The sequence below is a fragment of the Canis lupus genome, chromosome 30 (assembly GCF_003254725.2).
Source record: "Canis lupus dingo isolate Sandy chromosome 30, ASM325472v2, whole genome shotgun sequence".
NCBI lineage: Eukaryota > Metazoa > Chordata > Mammalia > Carnivora > Canidae > Canis > Canis lupus.
In genome coordinates, this window is record NC_064272.1 from 20,940,603 (window position 1) to 20,956,940 (window position 16,338).

Here is a 16,338-nt window from a genome sequence, read left to right on the forward strand (position 1 = left end):
AGATTATTTCTGTAGTAGACTCCTGACTGCAAGAAAAGGCATTCACTTAAATTTACTAATATGATGAGAGCTTTTTTTATAAGGCTAAAAGTAAAAATAAGAAAAAGGCACCTTTTTCTTGGAAGAAAATTACCGAATATCTCAGCTACATAAATGAAATGGATGAATTATGTAGAATCCAAGGTAGTTTTGAGGAAAAGTCAATAGCCCAGTCTGTTAATCTGTTTTAGTTTTCAAATTTTAAGGCTTAGCTAGTCTTCATTTCTGTCCTCACTACCAATTGTCCAACTTTCTCACATTCAAAATCAGAAAATCTGACCTAGGTTTTTTTTTTAAGAATTTACTTATTTATTCTTTAGAGACACAGAGAGGCAGAAACATAGGCAGAGAGAGAAACAGGCTCCATGGAGGAAGCCCGACACGGGACTTGATCCCGGGTCTCCAGGATCACGCTCTGGGCTGAAGGGAGCGCTAAACCACTGAGCCACCTGGGCTGCCCTGACTTAGGTCTTTTAAATGTCATTATCACTATTTGGACATAGTTTTACACTGGCCAGACTTAGATTGGCTGCCTGGATTCAGTTAGGACAAGAGGGTCCCTGTTTTGTTTTTTTGAGGAAATTACTTGGCAAAGTTTTAAAATTGGGAGATCTTACATAAAATCTGGGTTTCTGGGTCTCTTGAAAAAATGAGAGGCTTCGCAACATTTTGCACCAGGATTCCTTCACGACAGTATTTGAACCTCCCTCTATGGTCTACATCACTTATTTTTATTACTTATGTGGTCTCTGTAAGCATCTGAATTTGAAATCCCTGCTCTTAACATCCTCACCAACATTAGAAATTTCTCTATAACTCCTTATTAGTTAGTAGATATGTAATGGTACCACAAAGTTTTATTTTTTGTACTTTCAATTTTTAGCAGAGCTAACACTATTCCCATGTGATAATCTACTGTCCATAGTCCTCAGAAGTAAATTATTATAGTGTTCTTTAGCCATTTATTGAGAGAAGTCCTAATAGTAAAAATCCACATTTCTATCCATGATCTTAGAGGTTTGTATGGTAGGCTTTTTATCAATTATACATATAGGTATTTCATTTGGATAAAATTAGCACCTTACTTTCAAAACAAAATTGTATATATTCAGAAGCCCAGTATTGTTTAAATAATCCTAATATTTCCTTAAATGCATTCATTAATTTTTTCTTAGAAAATGGCTTTGTGTGACTTTCTTTTATCTTCTTAGGAGAGACTTGATATCTTTTTCCATCAGGAAAGCAAATGGCAGTTGTATGGCTAAAAGTTAGTATGCCTTCTGGAAAAACAAGGCCAACATTAAGACATAGAATAACTTCTAAATTTAAAATACTAGAGTTAGGATATTAGAATAGAAAAAGATCTTTGTTATTACCTCTTTTTATGGATGAGAAAAATTAAGAGCCAAAAAGTATAAGTAACATACCCTAGTACACATAGCTATTTATACCAAAAGGGAAATGCTCTTATTTTTTTAAAAAAAGTTATATCACAGCATAAATAATAGAAAGTTTATAAACTCATTTCCTAGTTGTCTTGACGACATATTTTCCTTGTTTATAGTGTCAAGTACTCCTCCCTGGTGGCACTTGCCTTCATAATTCGTCCCACAGCAGTCATTCCATGGATACCTTTGGTCTTCAGACATTTCTGGCAAGAACGAAAAAAGCTTAATCTTATTCTGCACCAGTTTTTACCTATAGGGTAAGTATAGCTACAATCCATCTATTAATTTCAATAACCTATAAATTACAGATTATGAACAAGATTTTACATCTTGTCAATTGTATCTTCTAACGTCAATGAGAATTATCAGACTAAGGAAACTTTCCAAATTTATATTTTATATTTTTATATTTACAATTGCGATTAAATAGAATTATTTTAATTCGCTTAAATGGGGATCTTTTGATTTTTCTCACTTAGAACTTTTCTACACTTCATTTCCTAAATATTCCTTAAGTACGTTTTAGAGATACTTTTTTTTTTTCGTTTTAGAGATACTTGATTCTTTTATATTTGTATAAGGCTTTGTAATTTATAATGTGTATTTACATATTACCTCATGACTTTCACAGGTCTTGGATCTAGACAATGTGTTTTAGTTTGTAGTAGAGGAAATGGTTTGGGTGGGGGTAGGGGGAACTTGGTGAAATTAAAAATGCATTAGCCCAAGTCAGTGGGTTGATTGCTATGATGGAATGGGGATTGAAACCCACGTCTTCTGTGCTCAATTCAGTAGCATATATACTAAAATTGGAATAATACAATAAGATTAACATGGCCCCTATGCAAAAAAACAAAAAGCAAAACAAAAACCCTATGTCTTCTAATTTTGAGCTCCTAGGGTCATACTTATCCCAAGTATCTAGTAGAGTATCCAAAAGTTATTTTCTGAAGGGCTGAATGCATTCTGACTCCTAGAACAGTAACCTTTTTAATATACTAGTATTCATTCTGTATGAGTATTTTTGGGTAGGAGTTAAAAAGGACTAAATCATCTAGAAGCCAAGTTGCCACTGTTGTCATTTCTCAGATTTATTAATATTGTTTTTAATGTATTGCATTCATTCAGCAAATACTTGTTTAATCCTAGTACATACCAGGTACTATTCCAGATGCTGGAGATATAGCACTTAACAAAGTCCCTGCCTCCATGGAGTTTATATTCTAGTGGGAGAAGACAAAAAACTAAAAACATAGGAGAAATATATATTTGTCAAGTGATAATGCTATAGGGAAAAATAATGAAAGATAAGGATAGAATGCTGGTGTAGGAAGGAAGTATTGTTATTTTTTATAGGGTAATTGGGGAAGACTGCCATGATAAGGTGACATTGGAGCCAAAACCCAAAGGAATTGAGACAAAGAATATTCCAGGCAAAGAGATCAGCACGTGCAAAGATCTTGATGTAAGATGTATTTGACATATTTGAGGAACAACAAGGAGACTGGTGTGGCTAAAGGAGAGTGAACTTGGGAGAATACGATAATGAGGTCAGAGAGATAGCAGGAGCTCAGATCATGTAAGCTTTTACACGGAGAGATAAAAAAGCTTTTTTTCTCATCAGCAATACAATGTATTCTGATAATATATTCATTCAACAAGAATTTAGCGTGCTTTATATCAAGCATTTGAGGAGTCAGAAGTAAGTTGCAGTGTCTCTCCCAAGGTCAAAATGGGGTGAGGGAAAAGAGATACATCAAATTTTTGACCAGCAATATACAGTGTTCCAAGTGTTATATAACAAAATGTTGGGATCCCTGGGTGGCGCAGCGGTTTGGCGCCTGCCTTTGGCCCAGGGCACGATCCTGGAGACCCGGGATCGAATCCCACATCAGGCTCCCGGTGCTTGGAGCCTGCTTCTCCCTCTGTCTATGTCTCTGCCTCTCTCTCTCTCTCTGTGACTATCATAAATAATAATAAAAAAAAAATGTTGTAGGAGAACAGATAATAAAAAAGCCTAATTCTGCTTGCAGGGGAAACATTAATAGAGGGTTTATAAAGTAGATGATGTTTTAAATAATATGAAGAATAAACATGAGTTTGCCAGGCCTAGGGAAACAGCATGCTTAAAGCTGTAAAGGCCTGAAGGAGCCTATTCATATAAATCAAAATGCTTATCTTGTTTATTTTGAAGGGAAAAATATGAAAGAACAAATGAGATGATGTATGTGAAAATTGAAATTGTACAGTGCAACAAATATGATTCACAGATCTAATTAGTCTTACAGTGTCAAGTGTTGGTGCATTGAGTTGGCCCCAACCAACAGCCTTTTATGTATTAAGCACCCATTAAAACTAACCAGTTGCAGGGGATCTGGCTGGCTCAGTTGATAGAGCATGCAACTTGATCCCAGGGTCATGAGTTCAAGCCCCATACTGGGAGTAGATTTTACTTCAAAAGAACACAAAATTCATCTACACCTCACTTTACAGATGAGACAGTGGAGGTTCAGAGAAGGAAATGAGACTTGCAAGGTCTTTGGGCTGGTCAGGGTCAGAACAGGGACTAGAACACCAAATCTCTAGCACCTCGGACCTGATTTTCTATTAGAAAGAAAGAAAGAAAAAAACAGTTGTATATCAAGAATCTCTAAATATAGAGAAAAGTCTTGCATTAGTCTTAAGAAAATTTCTAATATGTATGGATCTACTTCTTTTTGCCTTTTACATGACCTTGGAAATTTACGACATCATTTTGTCATTCATTCTGTAAAATCAAATATAATTCAGTTGCCTTTCAGCTGCCACATTCTCACCAACAATTAGCAAGACAAAACAAAGGTATGGGATATCATCATAGATCTTACAGGCATTAAGAAGATAAGAGGATATTATGGACAACTTTTTGCTAATAAATTTGACAACTCAGATGAAATGGGCAAATTCCTAGACAAATACAACTTATCAAAACTGACACAAGAGGAAATAGTAAATATGAATAGTACTATATATATTAAAGTGAATTTGTAATTAAGGACTTTAAACAAAGAAAAATCAGGCTCAGATGGCTTCACTGGTAAATGCTACCATATATTTAAGGAAGAAGAAATGTCAATCCACATAAAATAAATTCCACAGAATAGAAAAGAATAACATTTCCCAGCTCCTTTAATGAAGATACCCTTCCAAAATCTGACAAAGACTTTACAAGAAAAGTCAATTATAAATCAGTATCTCTCATGACTATGAATGCAAAATTCTTTTTTTTTTATTTTTATTTTTTTAAATTTTTTTATTTATTTGTGATAGTCACAGAGAGAGAGAATGAGGCAGAGACACAGGCAGAGGGAGAAGCAGGCTCCATGCACCGGGAGCCCGACGTGGGATTCGATCCTGGGTCTCCAGGATCGCGCCCTGGGCCAAAGGTAGGCGCCAAACCGCTGCGCCACCCAGGGATCCCATGAATGCAAAATTCTTAAACAAATCTTACTAAATTGAATTTAGCAATATATTAAAAAGGAGAGTGGGGTGCCCGGGGGTTTAGTCATTTAAGCATCCAACTCTTGGTTTTGGCTTGGCCCATGATCTCAGGGTTGTGAGATCCAGCCCCATGCTGGGTGTGGAGCCTGCTTAGGATTCTCTTTCTTCCTCTCCCTCTGCCCCTCCCTTTTCCACTTGTGCACACGCTCTCTCTTTAAAAAAAAAAAAAGAGGATAATACATCATAACCAAGATTAATGTTAGTTCAGGAATGTGAAGTAGGTTTAGTATTTTTAAATCAGTCAGTAGGATTCATGGCATAACAGAATAAAGGAGAAAATTCATAAGACAATCTTTATTATTTTTAAAGATTTTATTTATTTATTCACGAGAGACACACACACACACAGCGGCAGAGACACAGGCATAGGGAGAAGCAGGCTCCTCACAGGGAGCCCGATGTGGGACTCAGGTCCCCAGGATCATGCCCTGGGCTGAAGGTGGTGCTAAACCACTGCGCCACCCAGGCTGCCCACAACAATCTTAATAGACACAGAAAAGCCATATGATAAAATGAAAAGCCTACTCATGATGCAAGAGGAACAACAACCATTAGAAAATGTGTAACATAAGGGGACTTCACTAATATGATATTTCTATAAAATGTTATAGCAAATCCATACTAAGTGTTAAAGCACTGAAACCCTTTTCCCTGAGGTCTGGAATGATACATGTATGCCCATTACTTCCACTGCTATTTAGTAGATGTCCTAGCTGGTGCAGTAAGGCAAGAACAACAAATGGTTGGAAAGGAAGAAATAAAATGACGTGGCATGATTGTATGTAGAAAATCCAAAAGAATCTAGAGGTAAACTAGTATGATTAGTAAGCAAGATCACCATGTTCACTGGATACAAAGTCAACATACAAATATTGATTTTTATCTGGATGCTAAAACTAGTGGGTAAAAGGTTTTCTTTCTTTTTTTTTTTTTTGTATTGTTTTTATTGGAGTTCAGTTTGCCAACATATAGTATAACACCTGTGCTCATCCCATCAAGTGCCCCCCTCAGTGCCTGTCACCTAGTCACCCCATCCCCCTGCCCACCCCCCCTTCCACTACCCCTTGTTTGTTTCTAGTGGGTAAAAGTTTAAGAAATAAATAACAGAATATTTATACAGTCTCAATGTGTCTCCCCATAAAATATTTATTAATTACAAAGGATAAAATAATAATTTTACCATGGAGAAACTTGACAGACACCTCCTTTAACCAAGGGATCAAAGTTAAGAGGTGCCTGGCTGGCTCAGTCAGCAGAGCATGTAACTCTTGATTTCAGGGTTGTGGCTTCAAGCTCCACAGTGAGTAAAGAGATTACTTAAAAATAAAAATCTTTTAAAAGTAGATAATTTTAAAAAGAAAAAATGATCAAAGTTAACATTTCCAGTATTTGGACAGATCACTAAAATGAGATTTCTGATCAGAAGCAAAGAAAACACCCTTTCACTTCTTTGGTATTACTGCCATAACACATAATCTGAATCTGTTCATGGGAAAGCATCAGCCAAACTCAAACTGAGGTACATTCTAGAAAATACCTGACCGGTATTCTTCAAAGATGCCAGTCATGAATGACAAGGAAATATTAAGGAAATATTCTAGATTAAAAGGAGACTACGGAGATGCAAGTGAACACAAATAATCACGGTTTTCTTTTTCTTTGTATAAAGGACATTATTGGGGCAATTGGCAGAATCTGAACAAGGTATAAATTAGATAGCCATGAAAATTTAATATTTCCTGGTTCTAATTGTGATTTATGTAAGAGAATTTTCTTGTTTTTAGGAAATACCCACTGAAGTATAGGGATAAAGGTGAATGATGTCTGCAACTTATTAAGCAGTTCAGAAAAAAAAATGCATAAAGAAAAAGAGAAAAGGATAAAGCAAATATGGTAAAATGTTAACATTCGGGGAATCTAGATGAAGGATATATGGGAATTCTTTATAGTATTCTTGCAACTTTTCCCAGAAATTATGTCAAAATAAAAAATTAAAAGGAAAACAAGTATCATTTACAGTAGTGTCAAAAAAATCAGATGTCTATGAATAAAATAATGAAAGATACACAAGAACTCTACACAGAAAGCTCCAAAACATTAAGACCTAGTAAGTGGAAGTGTATACCATGTTCATGGATGGAAGACTCAATATTTTAAAGCTATCATCTCTCCCCAAACTGTGATATGTATATTCAGTGCAATTCCAATTAAAGCCCAGAAAAGATCACGTTTGGAAGACTGAGCCTCCCAACAGCCATGTTGAGTGAGCTTGGAAGGAGATTTCCCCACCAGAACTGATAAAGCTGATTTAAAAATTTTAGGCTATAAAAAAATAAATAAAATAAAATTTTTAGGCTGAATGCAAAATACCAATATTAACTAAAAGAATCATAGAAATATTGGATGACTTACACTACAAGATATTAAGATTTCTTACAAAGTTACAGTAATTATGACTACTTAGAATCAGTGCAAGGTAAAACAAATAGAATGGTGGGACACAACAGTCCAGCAATAGGCCCAGACAAAAAGTCACTCATTTATGATAACAGCAATAAGGTAATACAGTAGAGAGAGGATAGTCTTTTTAATAAATATATAATTAGCTAAATATCCATATGGGAAAAAAATTAATATTGACCCCTACTTGCCACCATCAGCAAAAAAATAAATAATAATCCAGGGAATTATAGACCTTACTGTAAAGGTAAAAGAGTTGCACTTCTCTAAGATATGATAGAATGTCTTCATGACCTTGAGGCTGGCAAAATTTTCCTAAATAGAATATAGTATTAACTATAAAGGAAAAGATAGATACACTTGAATACATTAAAATTCAAGACTTTTTGTCTATAAGATTCACACCAGAAGACGTTTGCAGTATAAAGCACAACACCAAGAAAAAACTTCTATCAATTATATACAGAACTCATACAAATCTGTAAGAAAAAGATAATAGAAAATTGATTAAAAGACCTGAACAGGTACTTCAAAAGATATTTAAATGGCTAAGAGGTATAAAGGTACTCACCTCATTAGCCACCAAGGAAATGTAAATTAAACCCACCATGACATGCTAGTATACATCTACCCAAATGTCCTAAAAGGATATAGAGGCCTTATATATTCCTGTAGGAATATAAATTGATACAACCACATTGGAAAACAGTAAGAATTTGCTAAAACTAAAACTGATTGTACTTACACTGTGGGGCCCAGTAATTCAACCCTGGTATATACTAGGCAGAAATGTGTGTGTGTGTGTGTGTGTGTGTGTGTGTGTATGTATATATATATATAAAACAAAAGGTGCATAGAAGAATGTTCATTGCACTGTTCATAAGAGCTAAAAAAGTTAAGCAGTGTCCATCAACAGAATAAATACATTGTGGTATATTAATTCAGTGGAATACTATATAGTAGTATAAATGAATGAACTACTGCAATGTATAAAAAGTGTAGTGAAATCTCAAAAACATGATTGAAAGGAACTGGAAAGGAGTCTACAGTGTGATTTCATTTTTGTAAAACTCAGTAAAAGGTAAAACATCCACAGTATCCTAAGTCAGGATTGTGGTCACCTTTGGGAAGGGAGTGGAGATTGACTGGAAAGACAGAAGAGCCTTTTGAAGTGCTGCTAATGCTCTCTATCCTGGTCTATATGACAGTTACACAGTTGTGTCCATATAGTGATGATTCAGGAAGGCTTATAGTGTTCTTTTCTGTGCACATGTTTATGGTAGGCAGCCTCTGAGATGGCTCCCACTAATCCCATCATCTTAATATTCACACCTTTTTCTTGTATCCTCTGCCTCCCCTCCCCTGAGCTGGTGCTGGACATTTTGACTGAATTCTAACAAACAGAAATGTGGCAGAAGGGATGTCACTTCCATGATTGGGTTATTAAAGGGCTGTGGCATCTATGTCAGATGCCCATCTTACTCTCTCTTTGCTGGCTCACCCTGGGGGATGCCAGTCTCCTTGTCAGGAGGTAGTCTTAAAAAAAAGAAAAGGTCACGTTTGGAAGACTGAGCCCTCCCAACAGCCATGTTGAGTGAGCTTGGAAGGAGATTTCCCCACCAGAACCAGTTAAGCCTTTAGATGAAACTCTAGCACCAGCCAACATTTTAACAATTCAGAAGAAGCTTTGACCCAGAGACACCAAGCTCAGTTCCACTTGGATTCTTTTTTTTTTTTTTTTATTCATTTATGATAGTCACACACAGAGAGAGAGAGAGAGGCAGAGACACAGGCAGAGGGAGAAGCAGGCTCCATGCACCGGGAGCCTGACGTGGGACTCGATCCCAGGTCCCCAGGATCGCGCCCTGGGCCAAAGGCAGGCGCCAACCCGCTGCGCCACCCAGGGATCCCTCCACTTGGATTCTTGACCCTTGATGAACAATGAGGTATTAAATGTGCATAGTTTTAAGTTGCCAATGTTTTTTTTTTGTTTTTTTTTTTTTTAATTTTTTTTTTTTAATTTTTATTTATTTATGATAGTCACACACAGATAGAGAGAGAGAGAGGCAGAGACACAGGCAGAGGGAGAAGCAGGCTCCATGCACCGGGAGCCCGACGTGGGATTCGATCCTGGGTCTCCAGGATCGCGCCCTGGGCCAAAGGCAGGCGCCAAACCGCTGCGCCACCCAGGGATCCCTGTTTTTTTTTTTTTTTGTGCAACGATAATACAGTATTTATTACTTTTAGAAACTTTCCTTAAATACAGCTTCTATCAGTGAAAGATCTTTCAATGTGTAAATCCATATTCAGTTGGAAAAATTGTAAAGGATTTTTACAGTGACTCTTGATGCCAAGCATTTTCAAAGCTTTATGCCAATATTGAATTTTCAGTAAGTAAGTTCAGAATGTAAATCACTCTTCTATTTTGTTTTTCAGGTTTGTCACTTTAACTTTGTCTCTGATAATTGATCGTATTTTTTTTGGTCAAGTAAGTAAAAATATATTAAGCTAACAACTATTCTTAATCTAACCATTATTACACTAAAAACTCAATCTGACTTATTAATGAGTATTTGGGAACACGGGCAAATAACTTTTTAAAAATTTTATGGGATGTGTTAAAAAAAAAACTATTGGCATTTGCCTTTCATTCAATTTGCTGTTTTCCATAAAATAGAATTGCGTATTCCTAGTTGCAGTTAAAAGGATTCTATTTTATGGCATTGTTGTCAAGTTTGCATAATTTAGTCAGGTTTGTAACGATAAAGATTAAATTTTTAAATAATTTTAATTGGCCTCAAGTTAATCATCCAGAACTTCAAACAATCAGAATACTCTTCTTCAAGCATTTTATTTGCATTTTATTTCACATTTTAATGTCACGACTGTTGGTAACGGTGTATAGTTGTTTTTAAGTTCCCTGATTTTAAGTCACTTAGGGGCTTTGGAATCAGATTACCACAATTTGAAACCTAGTGCCCTCATTATTAGCTATGTGACCTTGGATAAGTTATGTACCTTTCTTGCCAGTTTCCTTAACTAGAAATAACTGGTACCTGTTTTATAAAGTTGAAGATTAGGTGAGATAATGCATGTAAATGCTTACACTAGTGACTGGCAGACATGAGCATTTCCTGTTAACTGCTGTTATTGCTGTTACCTTGTGCTACAATTCAAAGGTGATGTTTTCAAAACTTTATCTTAATGTGTGATATCATAAGGTACTAAAGTTTTTAACATGGGTAACACGCATACTCATGTAAAAAACTATCTTTGAGGATCTTATCTCTTATTGTATGTGTAATTTACATTGTTAAAATACATGTTTATTCATGCTTTCTTGAATTGCAGAAACCATTGTTAAAATACATGTTTATTCATGCTTTCTTGAATTGCAGAAACCTAGATTTTTTATATATTAGCAGAACATATTAAAACTTAGAACATTAAAATGAATGATTTCATGTGGTCATTAATCAAAATTATTTAAAGCATTATTTGGTTTTTAGAGTTCATTCAGGATTCTGCCAAATTCCCTAATCCCAAAGATTCATACTTGGCACTAATACATTTCTATTTCTCTTTCTATCAACTATGCCAGTGGACCTTGGTTCAGTATAACTTTTTGAAATTTAACGTGCTGCAGAATTTGGGAACATTTTACGGTTCTCATCCATGGCATTGGTACTTCAGTCAAGGATTTCCAGCTGTCTTGGGTACTCACTTACCCTTCTTTATTCATGGCTGCTTTCTGGCCCCAAAGAGGTACCGAATACTTTTGGTAACTGTGCTGTGGACACTGCTAATTTATAGGTAAGATTTTATTTGTCCAAATCATTAAATTTTTTAATGTTACCAAGAATTTAAATTCTTCAAAAAAATAAACTGTTTATCTTCTGCAAATGTATAAACTCCTATGATTTGTTAGTGGGGATTATTTAGCAGACAGAAAAGGTAATAATTAGGTTGATGCTCAGAATGAATACTTCTGATATGTACAGTTCACAAGGAATACAATTTTTAAGAAGTTGAAAAAACTGTATTTGGTTTTAAAAACTGAAACTACCACAATTTTGAGTATTGAAGGACCAGAGAAATTATATTTTTTAATGAAAATGTATATATATCATTATTCCAAATTTTGAGTAATATGACTTAATTGGATTGGTAATAGAAATCTTCTTTAGAATGTAATTGTACTTTACAACTTCACATTGACATCAAATGTTAGGATTAGGATTACTTTTAACATATCACCACCTTATAACTAAAAAATAATGAGACTACATCCTGAATCATGAAATTCAGTCTCAGTATTTAGAAAACTAGATTATATTTTCAATATATTTATTTCTCCAACTATCATGTAATATGGAAAAATAATATTTTCTCTTAATATCTTTTTTTATTATAGCATTTTGAGCCACAAAGAATTCAGGTTTATCTATCCAGTTTTACCATTTTGTATGGTGTTTTGTGGTAAGTATTTTTGTTTAACAGAAAAAGTTGAGAAATAGACAATAGAGAAATAGACAATATAGAAATAGGACGATAAATTTTCCTTAGACACTAAAATACTTTTCAATTACTAAATGAGAAATGCTTCTTAATTATAAGCTATATTACTGCAGTATTCCTTTTGCAGCCCAAATATACTTTTTTCTGTGTCCTATAATGTGATATAAAAACATAAGGATTTAATATCCAAAGGACCTTTGGGTGGTGATGTTTCTGGCTAGTAGGAATCTTTCATTTTAAAGTAAGGAAATTTGTCTATTTTAGAATAGCATTTTAAGTTTATGATTAAACTATGAAATTCTTCAGTCCACAAATATATTTATAGCTGTTGAGACTTTTTAATGCTTCTTCATACCCATCTGCCCCCTTTAAGACTCATTCTAATGCATATGCAGTTTTTAAAGTGATCCCCATGCCTGATTTTATTTTTGGCCTTTTCTCCATTTTTCCTCTAGGTCTTTTGCAGTAATTTTTTTACATGTGACTTCTACAAAGTCTTATATTACTCAGCTCTGGAAAATGTGAATTTTTACATTGGTTGGTTTGGGAAAACTATGAATTGAAACTTTATTAACTTCGGGCTAATAACAGTCATAATAAATGACTGTTGGCTTCCCTCAAATATTAATCACTTAAAAAAAATCACGGGACTGAGGAGGGAAGAAATAAGTATACAGCTGAGACTGGAAGCTGGGAAAAACTAGAGTTAATGGTATCAAACTTTTTATACTTAAAAACAAACACAAAAAAACCCAGAGTTAAGCAGCCACCTTTGACCAAGTATACATCGTCTACAAATCTCAGATGTATGTACTCTCTCCAATTGATATACAAACATTATATAAGAACACATATATAATTGATGTATGTATATACACACACCCATATACATCTAAATATTTGATACATCCGAAGTACTGAAACTAAAAGTTCATTTTTGCCACTACTTTATAGTCTCACTTCATATACAGATGTAGGCACAAAATATAGGCATCTAACAGCAATTTGGCAAGTCATAAGAATAGTGGGCCCAGTCACCAAAGCAAACCTGCAAATCTGTACATGAATCACTGTTCAGACTTAAAATTTTTCTTTACAACCACCTGAATTGGAATTAGAGTTATAATTAAATCAAGTTTGGTTTCTGCCCAGATGTGTTGCCATACTGGAGGACAAATATTTGTGTGTTGTTTTGATAGTTTAGGAACTTGGTTTCATTCCATTTTTATAATATGAGGTTTTCTAGCAATCTACTTCTGTGCCATGTCTTTATAGAGTTTTAGAGAAAGACTAGGTTTTCTGAATCCTCATTCTCAGTCCAAAAGAATGAATCTTAAGTGGCAGGTTCCTGGTAACCTGTTTCCAATCCCAAAGATTGAGATAAAATGTTGATGAGGTTGAAGATGATCCCTAATGAACAAGAATCAGCCTTTGTTCCGTCCTTTGTCCACTCAGAAGGATCTTTAAAGGACTGAGAGCTAGCAAAACCCCTCATCTCAGAGGATGTGATGCCTCCTCTGGACACATATACCTAAGGTCCTTGAATTGAACCTGAAGATTCTAATTCCTAGGAGACTTGTTCTCCCACTAAGAGTCAGCAGTGAGCTCACCTGGACATCAGTCTTTGGATGATCAGGAACAGCGTCAGGTGTCCTCTTGGAGTAGTTTTAAATGGCTCGTTGGTCTTTTCTAACTACATAAAATCTTGAGTTTTACTGTACCTCCAATCTTTTTATTATTTTGTGACCAATTATAACCTGATTTTTATATAAACATGACAACTCTAAATCAGCAATTGCTGTGCGACAACCACCTTAAGACCCCATAGCTTAAAACTTTATTATTGTCTGTGGTTTGGCTCACTGTCACTTCCACCAGTTTCTTGGACAAAGCAAGTCACAAAGCCAGGCCAGATTCAAGAGAGAAACTTCCGGCTCAGGTAGGGATTAGACACACAAAGAGGGATAACTGCAGCCATGTTTTCAAACTACAGTAACTTCTCTTGCCTAATCTGAATTTCCCTCAGCTCTATCCAGAATAGGACTAACTCTGGAAAACACACCTTCTGTAACTGGCTCTGATCCTTAGTGAACTATATAATCTTGTGCCTCCATTTCCCTATGTGTAAAGGAAGGTGCCATTGGTCTAATAACATTGAAATTTTTAGTTGAATCTCTTTGTCATTTGAGGTTTCCAACACCTGCTACTAATTCTAGGTTGGGTATCTGCTTCATCTGTTTTACCAAAGAAGCCAATACAGACTTGCTTGTCTCTGATTAGAACACTTTCTCCATAAGCTAATTGTCTTATCAAAACTGCACATACATGTTTCAAAAGCCATTCCGTTAACTTGTTTTAAAAAACAATGGTTCTCTGCCCTCCTTCCCCATTCCCCTCCTCAGGGACATTTTCACTCTTTCAGGTGGTTATTTGGATAATTAATCTCTTGACATAAAATGCTGATAATGCCTTTCACCAAATGCCTTTCACCATCTTTGGTTTTGGCACTACTTAGGACTTCTATGAAAATAGTTTTATTTCCTTAGCAAAGTAGCAATGTAAAATTCTCCCGATACCTCTGTGCCTAATATTCTCCTTATTGTTAATAAAGCCTCTCTTGAAAAAAAGATAAAAATTAAAAAATAAAGTCTCTTTCCCAGGCCCATTCTCCTGTATTTTCCATCACAGAATTAAACCACTCTTTGTTTCGTTCATGCAAACACTGAATTTAAGTTAACCAAACAGCTTTCCCAAGGAAACATCTCTGGTTAGTAGAACTTGGTCGAGATCTTTTTCTTGGGTGTTTAGATCAGATTTTCTGTTTAGTCTTGCCAAAACATGGGTGCATCCTTCCTACCCGTGTTTGATGAGATCAGCAACGTACAGCCCTTAACTTCTCCATTACAATGAACCTTACACCTTGGTAAGAAGGAACTGGTATCATTGCTTAATCTGTACAATCTGTAACACTTAAATATCCGTAACTTAAAAAATAACTGTATATCAAGATAAATCATAGGATGATTAGGAGATATGGCTGAGTAAAGAATGAACCAACTCATACAGGGCCTTCTTACATACTCAAGTTTTTAGATTTTATCCTGAAGAGTAGTCAGCTGGGACATAATGGACTTACAACTTTTAATATTAGTCTGATGATAGTGATTAAGAGTCCAATATGCTTATTATAAACTCATGGTACAAAAAGAAAAAAACCCTATAGTGCCATCCTCTAATCATCTAACTCCATTTCCCAGAGATAATTATCAGTCTTATAAATTCTTACAACTTCTTTTATGTATCTTTTTGTTGGCATAAATAACAGGAGCAAATTCAATATTCTGGGATGTTATTTAGCCCTGAGTTAGAGTTACTGTGGTAGCAGGCCCTTATTCACTACTCACTTTCCAGTTTTCAGTAACCTGCGGTCAGCCGCGGTCGAGAAGATGATCCCCTTTCTGACCTAGCTTCAGGTCAGTAGTAGCCTAACGCTATGTCACGATGCCTGCATCATTCACCATACTTCATTTCATCACATAGGCATTTTACCATCTCACATCATCACAAGGAAGATGGCTACAGTAAAATAAATTTTGTGACCACATCCATATAACTTTCATTACAGTGTACTGTTACAATTACTGTATTTTACTAATGTTATTAACCTTGTACCATGCCTAATTTGTAAGTTAAACTTCAACACAGGAGTATAGGAAAAGAGTAAGGGTTCTGTACTATCGGCAGTTTTAGGCATCCATGGAGGGGTCTTGGAATGGATCCCCCACAGAGAAGGGGGGAACTACTGTTCAGACAGTAAGTTTTTATTCTCATGGAAATTACATGAGAGGCTGAAGGATTTCTGTAAGTGGTTTACAGAAGAAAGCTTGTATTTGCAGAATCTTCAAGTAATTGGCAGAGGGAGTTTCACATTTCAGGTTAGGTAATGCTTACGTTACATTGTGCTATCCATCCCATTCTGAAGCTAGCTCATTTTAGGGTGGATCTTTTCAGTGAGAAGGGTGTGTGTATATGATTTGTACATACAATTACACAGACTTACTGGATGGCAGCTACTAGGATCGTGTTACCTTTTGTGAATACTGAAGAAACCATACTGCTTCCCTGTAAGAAAACCATGAATCTTAAGCTTCTCTTGTGGTGCAGACTAAGCGCTGCAGCTGTAATGTATTTCCAGCTCTCCATTTAACAACTCCAGTTTTTGAAATCCCCTTGGTAATGTTCAGTGTCAGATAGTTTGAAAACCCTGGGAGTATTCAAATTCAAGTCTATTCAACTGTTCCTTCTTCCCTTCTCTTCCCAGCATTTTCTATAT

At 35.4% G+C, this 16,338-nt stretch overlaps 1 protein-coding gene across 1 annotated transcript in view; it reads left to right on the forward strand.

The window, feature by feature from the left end:
• Positions 1-16,338, forward strand: part of PIGB (phosphatidylinositol glycan anchor biosynthesis class B) — a 38,024-nt gene that overhangs the window by 16,038 nt on the left and 5,648 nt on the right. Inside the window, exons 6-9 of the mRNA XM_049104444.1 lie at positions 1,604-1,744; positions 9,924-9,975; positions 11,089-11,300; positions 11,902-11,966. Coding sequence (XP_048960401.1) covers positions 1,604-1,744; positions 9,924-9,975; positions 11,089-11,300; positions 11,902-11,966 — 470 coding nt within the window. The remainder of the gene's footprint in view (positions 1-1,603; positions 1,745-9,923; positions 9,976-11,088; positions 11,301-11,901; positions 11,967-16,338) is intronic.